The sequence below is a fragment of the Poecilia reticulata genome, linkage group LG22 (assembly GCF_000633615.1).
Source record: "Poecilia reticulata strain Guanapo linkage group LG22, Guppy_female_1.0+MT, whole genome shotgun sequence".
In the NCBI taxonomy this organism is placed as follows: Eukaryota; Metazoa; Chordata; class Actinopteri; order Cyprinodontiformes; family Poeciliidae; genus Poecilia; species Poecilia reticulata.
This window is the reverse complement of record NC_024352.1, coordinates 1,503,622-1,511,501: the sequence shown is the minus strand read 5'-3', so window position 1 is coordinate 1,511,501 and position 7,880 is coordinate 1,503,622. Positions and strand designations below refer to the sequence as shown.

Genomic DNA, 7,880 nt, shown 5'->3' with positions numbered 1-7,880 from the left:
CTTCACAGATCACTCAGATGGAAGTGTGTGAGCAGAGTCTGTCATTCTTATGGGTTTACTAAATCCTTATATTTTAGAACTTATGTATTCAGCTGAAATACTTCTTGCACTAGCCATGTCTTCCTTTATTTAATATGAGGGGGTATTTCTCTGAATAAAACTRCATTAAGAACTTAATGTGTCCATGACAGAAGATGTGATCCYAGCCAGGTGGCTAACATCTGAGAMATACTTTATTGATCCCAAAAGGAAATCAAATGTTGTTGTAACTCTTATTAATTCTAGAATCTTCAAAGTTTTTGTAGATAGTGATGGATGTTAGCAGGAAATATCTCTGACAGCAGTCTGTGATACAGAGAATTTGAAGAAGCCTCAGACTGAAGACATTCTGTTTTCCCAACACAGTTTCATGAAGAGGATGGTCAGGGTTGTCCATAATGTTCTTGGTTTTATGAAGAATCCTTCTTTGCATTATCATCTCCRGAGGTTCCACAGTTGTCCCCAGAACAGAACAATATTTCACTGGTTCTTCTAATAGACTTATGGAGAGGTTCCACCAGTAGGGATTTAGATTTTTAGATGTTCGTATAGAATTCCACATGCAATAACAGGRAAGGTCAGAGCTGCAGCAAGAGTTGTCTGAGAAAATAGAAAGATCTCTCCTCCCTTATGYTAACAGATATCCCATTTATTGCATATGAAGAAGATTCTGTCTAAATGAATYAGAGGATAAATGAATAAATGACYAGAGAAACTGGTTTCCCATACTTGTTGCTTTGTCCTCTGAAGTTCTTTAAATTGGACCTCATCACCASAAGCCTAGTGACAAGGAAGAGCATCCAGTATTTTTTTATATTTTAAAATGATATTGTYAATGACTTCACAGCTGTGAAATATTGTTCAGTCACTTATCCAGAAGAGGGAAGGAGCGTTTGTTGATTGGCCTCTGGGTTTATGCCACTGGGTGAGTGAAGGTGGGACTTACAAACTCTTTGAACAACATCTTAACTATCACTTTTAATTTGAGCTGAGACCTAGTAGTTGGTGAGATGGTGAGGTGCAAGTCAATAATTCCATGGTCAAACGTTGAGGTAAACCTTTTTATCAGTTGTGGTGGAAGAATGCATACAGCGTCAGCTGAACGGGGCAACCCGCAACAAACAATTCAGAGAAAATGGCTGCCCACTCATGCAAGAGTTGYTATAGTAACAGGAAGAGCACACTTTTGCCTACCTTAAGTTGTACTAGGTGGACATCTACATGTCTGTTGTCACTGTCTTGTCCAACAGAGTGTGTGAGTTGAGCAACTCGGTCACTGGTTGCTCTTAGCCACTTCTCAATCTCTGGCAGATGGAGGACGACCTTCCAGTCGGCTCCAGTGTGGAGAGGAGGAGGTTTCTTTGTCCTTAAAGCAGAACACATGAGAAATAAATACAATAAAGAATGAGAATCTACACCCAGAATTATCATATAAGCCTTCTCAGTACTAATTGTAAATTTAAGCACTTTGAATTGCCTTGTTGCTGAAAATGTGCTATATAAATAAAATTACCTTACCTTACCTAAATTTAGCTTTCTTGGCAAATAGTTCTGATAAAGTTATAATAACATMAATATCTGAACAATAACATGTGTTTGGGTGTTGGAAGTCACAATTCAAAACTCAAATTTGTGAAAAAACAACAATACCCCAAAAATCCTAAAAGTGTTTTAAAATAACTCCAAACCTTGGTGTGTTTTTTTTCTTTCATTCTGATAGTAGCTACACAATTTAATTTTTTACTTCTTGCTGAATATAGTTAAATCTYAAACTTTGCTTAGAATAGACATACTGCAGCATCTCCCCTCCTTTTTGTCAAGTTAGCAAATGTATGTCACTTCATACCTGCACATCTATKGAGGAAAATCTAGTTTTCCTGTTAGCTTAAATTTAAACAAGARTACAGTACACTTTATAAAGAAAAATATTTTGTATGTTGGTGGTGTTTAATTTTCTACTTTTCATAAGCTGAATTCCATCCAAGTCAGAAACCTTTCCTCAAAATTCTACACRCCTGAGAAAAATGTTTTTGAGGTCTTTTTGAAAATGTATTGAAAGTATTAAAAATAGAAAGCAAAAAAAAAAATACATAAGAATACACACAGTCTTTGCTTAATGCTTTACCTGTAAACCTCAACACTGAGCTCTTTCTACTGGTCATCCTTGAGATGCTTCTAAAGTTCACATGGAGTCCACATGTCGTCAATTCAGTTAATTGGACTTGATTTGAAATGGACACACCTGTTTATATCAGGTCCCACAGTTGACAGTGCAGGTCAGAGGTCAGACACCAAGCATGAAATCAAAGGAACTGTCTGCAAATCTCAGAGACCAAAATTATACAAATCTGGAGAAAAATCCAGAAAACTTTGTAAACCGTTGAGGTGATGGGCTCAGTGGCCTCCATTATTTGTGAAAGGAAGAAGTTTGGAACCAGCAGAACTCTTCCTACATCTGGCCAGCCATCTGAACCAGTCATTAACTAGAAATAGGTTTCTATGGTCAAGTCAAGTCACCTAACTTTTTGATCCCCCATAAAAAATAGAAGTCTAGTGGTCACTGCAAAAACAACCATCACAAAACATTTTCAATGTTGCACCCTCGTCCAGGAGAGGGAAAAGGACCTACACTGCAAGTTTAAGCAGATATCGCATYATTGTGGGGGATTTCATACCTCTGGGAGAACACTGGATCAGTAGTAGACTCTTCACCGGTGAGGTTGGACTGGTTGCTCTCAGGGCCAAGGGAAGAGGTTCCATTCAGAGACTGATGAGCCACATCTGGACACACAGGGGCGTTGGCAGGGTGCAGGGAGGGCTCGACGTCTCTGATGAACATGAGCTTTGAGGATGGAGGCTCAGGACTCACAGGTGAGAGAGTTGCAATACTCATGATGGTAGAGAAAGTAGGATTCCAAATGTTATTGGACTGGCTTCAGGGACAGGAACTGCAGAGAAACAAAAGACAAAGTTTAGAGGTAAATGAAAATGAAGACAACAAGTAAAGAACAAAGACTGAACAGAAAAGAACATATAAATGAGAAACAGAACACAGGCCAAGACCAAGACAGAAGCTAATTTCCACTGTTAKGCCRATGATACTCAGCTGTATTCATCCATAAATCCCAACAGTTAGAAAGTCTTGACTACATAAAAACCTGGATGTCTTGATTTTTTCTGCATTTAGATTCAGGCACAACAGAAGTTGTCATCTTTGGAGGTGAATGTCTGAAAATCATCCTGCTTAGTAAACCACTTTATCTGATAACGACATTAAATTAGCCTTCAGTAATAAAGAACCTCAAATTTATTTTTGATCTCTATGACAAAAATAAAGTCTGTCTATGCCTCATTTTCTGTCTTATATTTTTCTCCGCAGCTTTGTTTTTGTTGCAAACATAAGCTGGCACTGCATGGCACTGCTCACACACCCCCAGTGTCTGTTTGCTCATGACTGAATAATTTATCACATGGTGGAGGGGAAGCAGATAACTCCAAGCATTGATTCCATCATGTCTCTGTATTTTGCATAAAAAGCAGAGAAGAAGGAAACAGAAAACCTGACTCAGTCACATGCTGGAGCATCCAGGCACCACTAGACGGCATGAAGTGTGTGTCTGGAAAAAACTAAAGCAACAAAAAACAAAGTGAGGATGGACACCGTGAGCAACATAAATAAATAAAGTATGGTTCTTCAAGTATTTTCACTCAGTCCAAAACTTCCTTGCCATCACAATTTGCTACATTTCCCAGCAGATAAGGAATACTATAAAATGACAGGAAGAGGGTTCACATGTTTGCTCAATATGCAGATCACTTTAGTAAAATAAATGATCATTTCTGCATCAGCATTTACTTYACATATTTACACCAACTTAAAATGAACTYGAGAGARATGCAATGAATTATTAACAGGTCTGTGAACTATTTGTGACACAGCAGACACTCTAGGAACCAGGAAGTGAATAAGATCCATCCTTGTGTGACAGAAAAGACATACAAGCTTTTTATGAACAGCCTTCACTGCACCACTTTGATCAAATGTGCCTTCAGATTATGCACTCACATTTGGAACAGTGCATAATAATGGATACATAATCTATTATTATTACGGATACATAATCTGTTATGCGTCTAACATAATAACAAATATGATCAATTAAAAGTGAGAAGTTTAACTTTACACTGTGTGTACAATTATTATGCAAGATGTAGTTTTGACAATTTATTTGAAGTTTTACCATTGAACAACTACAGCGTTCTCAGTYAATCCAAAATGTTAATGACATCTCAAACCTGACGTTAATCTTTCTTTTAAGAAAGTAAAAGTAAGATTTTGACTTTTTTAAGACAATATCTATGTGTGCGTTATTATTGGGCAAGTATTAGCGTGCAGAATTAATATACAACTGAATTAAAACTGAAAATCAGGCTTTAATATTCAGTTGAACTCTCATTTATACAAAGTACTTCAGCAAACAAAAAAACACAAGACACTTAAACAAAACCAGATTTATGAAGATAAATTTCCATGTGGCTTCTTTTAAAAGTCACTGTGCTCACCCAACCTCAGAGAGTTCCAGAGTCTTGGAGCCACAGAAGCTTGCAGGTGTAAGGATGCAATAGTCCACTGATGTAAACTAATGTCTGCTCATGCAGAGCTCTTAAAGTCAAAAGGAGGATGTTGGAGTGCTTTGGAAATTAGACCAGGAGCCAACTTTTACATATTCACTAGATTTCGGCTGTACAAAACAAACTCTGGATAAAAATTTCATAGAGAGATGGCTTACTGACCTGTTTATGTTCCACAGACAGGCAGGGAGAGCATTCTGTGTGGAAAATCCATTACTGACCAGATGGAATGAGATCGACCAGCACACACAACCTCTGGCAACTCTGGCAAGCAAGCCAAGCTGTTCATGTACACTATAGTCTTTGTCATGTTTATTTAATACTTATGTTTAGATGATTAAGGTATAGATTGAGCATTGAAGAAATTAGTTTTTTTCTAAACCACAATTTTTGCATTGGTAAATTTTATTTCTATTGTAAAAGTGTTGGTTGTGATTTTTAAAACTACTGCATTTCTGTTATAGTTTTGCCTCAAGATAAAACTTTAAGGATGAAAATATGATTAATAAAATAATCTGAATTTGGAGATAAACATCAACAGTGAAAAACAGAATGACTTAGAAATCTACTAGATTTTATAGATGAATAAATTACATTTGTAAAATGTATGGTGCATTGGACTAAATCTTGTATTCAGTAAATACCTCACCTATTCAATATCTACATGCTCCCATTACCTGAGGTTAAAACAAGTACTAAGATTACCTACCATAACTACACAGATGACAGAGCTCTACATTATGATGCCCCCATTGACTCTRAACTCATCAACGCTCTGAACAGATGCTTAGAACAAATCAATGTGYGGATGTGTCATAACTTTCTCCAGCTGAGCAGAAACAAAACTGACCTAAAGAGGAATGATCTAGAGTCAGCACACAGCTTCAGTTCTTACAACTACACTGTGTGCATAATTATTAGATAAGTTTGAGTTTGGACCATATCATCATTTTTATCCATATTTTCCAACTCCAAGCTGTAAAAACTTGAATGTTTGTTGAGTATAAATATATTAGCTAATGTGYTAATGGGGGAAGGAGACAGACGGAGAGTCAGAGATTCCTTTGAGTGGGTAAAGTGGACGTTTATTCTAAATAGCAGAATCATGTGCATGAATTGTACATTTACAAAATAAAGATGCTTTATGTCCAGAAGCCGCATTCACAAAGCGGGCCTTGCTCGACTGAAGGATGACTGCAGCTGGACCGGTACCGGTATCGCACGGCTCCTTCTTTAAGTTTTGCTCAGACTGATCATCCTGGAACGCGAAACCTAAAGAAGGAGTCATGCGGGAACGCTCATAAACCATCAACATTTCCTAGCAGATATAGCTTAGCGGTTCTCAACGTGGGCGGTACCGCCCCCCAGGGGGCGTTCAGAGGACAGCAAGGGACGCTGGCGGAAATTTTTACAAAAGGGGGGCGCTGGGAGCACTAGCGGAACAAGTCAGCGTTGGGCCGGGGGGCGGGCCAATTACCGGGCCCCTAACAAATCACCGGGCCCCTTACGTGCATCAGCTGCTGGAAACTGTTGAGCGTGGGGGGGGGAGGGGGTTACAAAACTGAAACTGTTGACTTTAACATTAAATACACCTTTCTCAACAGGTGAGGACGCACTTTTTCCGTCTATAATCAGACATTTAAGCGACTTGAAACCATTCCTCCCTCCCTGGCACCTCCAGACCCGGGCCCCCATCCGGCCCGGTTCGGGGGGGCAGCCACCCCCCCAGCCGTCCCTATAGCTCCGCCCCTGGCTTGGAGTCCTCTGGTGGGCGTTTGGTCGAAGGTAAACTTTACACCTTAAATGCACAACAATGCCACTTTAGACTTTGAGCAACTTGGTAAAACTGTATTGTGTAACATTAAAACATGCTTGGCTGCAACTGTATTGATGGCAGCTCTTCTTCTATTCAGTGTTTTTTTTAGCTTCTGTTAGCTTCTTGGCGCAGCTCCGCTCCTGCTACTGGTAGCTTCACCGCTGCTGTGATTCATTTTGTCTGGTTTTTTTGTACATATGTTTTGGCAGTGCTTTGATCATGTTAATTAGCAACTTATATTAAAAAGTGTTTTATTTCCCTTTGAAGGCTGCATGCTTCCATGGAAGGACAACAGAAAATTGCTCTTATAAACATGTAATAACTAAAATCACGATACCTTCACTGTGTATCCCTCTGAAAAATGAACCTATTTAAATAAAGAAATCCCTCCATGGGTGATACCACGATAGAGAGCGTTCATTTTATAGCGTTAACACCGGCGCTGTAAGTGGTCCGGTATGAAACGGGGTGATAGAACAACGGTACCACAGCACTTTTAAATTTCAGTAATCAGAATAATGAAATAGTTTCCGTTGTTTTAAAAGGTTTATGTTAGTCTGCCTTTTCCCCATCGATACGCCCTGCACGTTAGGGGGTAAAAAAAAGACGACGCACAGATTGCGCAACACTCTGAAACAGGAGAAGCGGGACATAAAACGGAGCGACGAACTAGATGTGAATTATGGCATAAAAACAGAGAATCCGACGCTGAACAGTGAAAAATCAACACATGATGTGAAACACATGACGATTAGGTGGCGCAGTAGGAGATGATTAAAGATTACTGATGGTGAGCGTCAATAAATTATCAAATAAATCTAGCAATAGGAAAGAAACTAAAGTGGACATAGCAATAAACCAAGAGAGGATAATAATAATCAAATGAAACTAAATGGAAATGAATGAAGAACAAAATGCAAGAATAAACTAAGAAACTAAAGTAAATACAGATAAATAATTAGATTTGATATATTTATTTCTTCAATATTATTTTTCATGTCAGTGTTAATGTCATGTGGCTGATGACTCCATGACACTTTCAATTTGACTCATTATTAAAAATAAAAAGACGTGAAAACCTTACTCTAATGTAAATAGTACTTTTCCTCAGTTTTTGTCTCATAAAGATGTAACGCATTGGTCTGTGCGCTGAAGCGCATGAAATGCATCTCTAGGGCAGAGGTTCCCAAACTGTGGGGCGCGTCCCGTAAGGGGGGCGCCGTGCCATTGCAGGGGGGGCGCGAAACGGGATGAAAAAAAAAAACATGAACGCTTGTATGCGCTGGGTTTTTACCAACTCTCTGTCATTCCTATGTCAATTTGATACGGTAGGGGCTTCCACACTTCCCATATCTGTGTCCTCTGTCACTTTTATCAGCAGTTAAAACTGTTT

General features: G+C 38.8%; 1 protein-coding gene across 6 annotated transcripts in view; it reads right to left on the bottom strand.

The window, feature by feature from the left end:
* Positions 1-7,880, bottom strand: part of akap6 (A kinase (PRKA) anchor protein 6) — a 241,143-nt gene that overhangs the window by 208,006 nt on the left and 25,257 nt on the right. For all 6 annotated transcript variants that reach the window (XM_017302463.1, XM_017302464.1, XM_017302461.1 and 3 more), the window contains 2 exons: positions 2,715-2,987; positions 1,234-1,405 (listed from right to left, as the gene is read on the bottom strand). In XM_017302463.1, coding sequence (XP_017157952.1) covers positions 1,234-1,405; positions 2,715-2,932 — 390 coding nt within the window. In that variant the 5' untranslated portion in view covers positions 2,933-2,987. The remainder of the gene's footprint in view (positions 1-1,233; positions 1,406-2,714; positions 2,988-7,880) is intronic.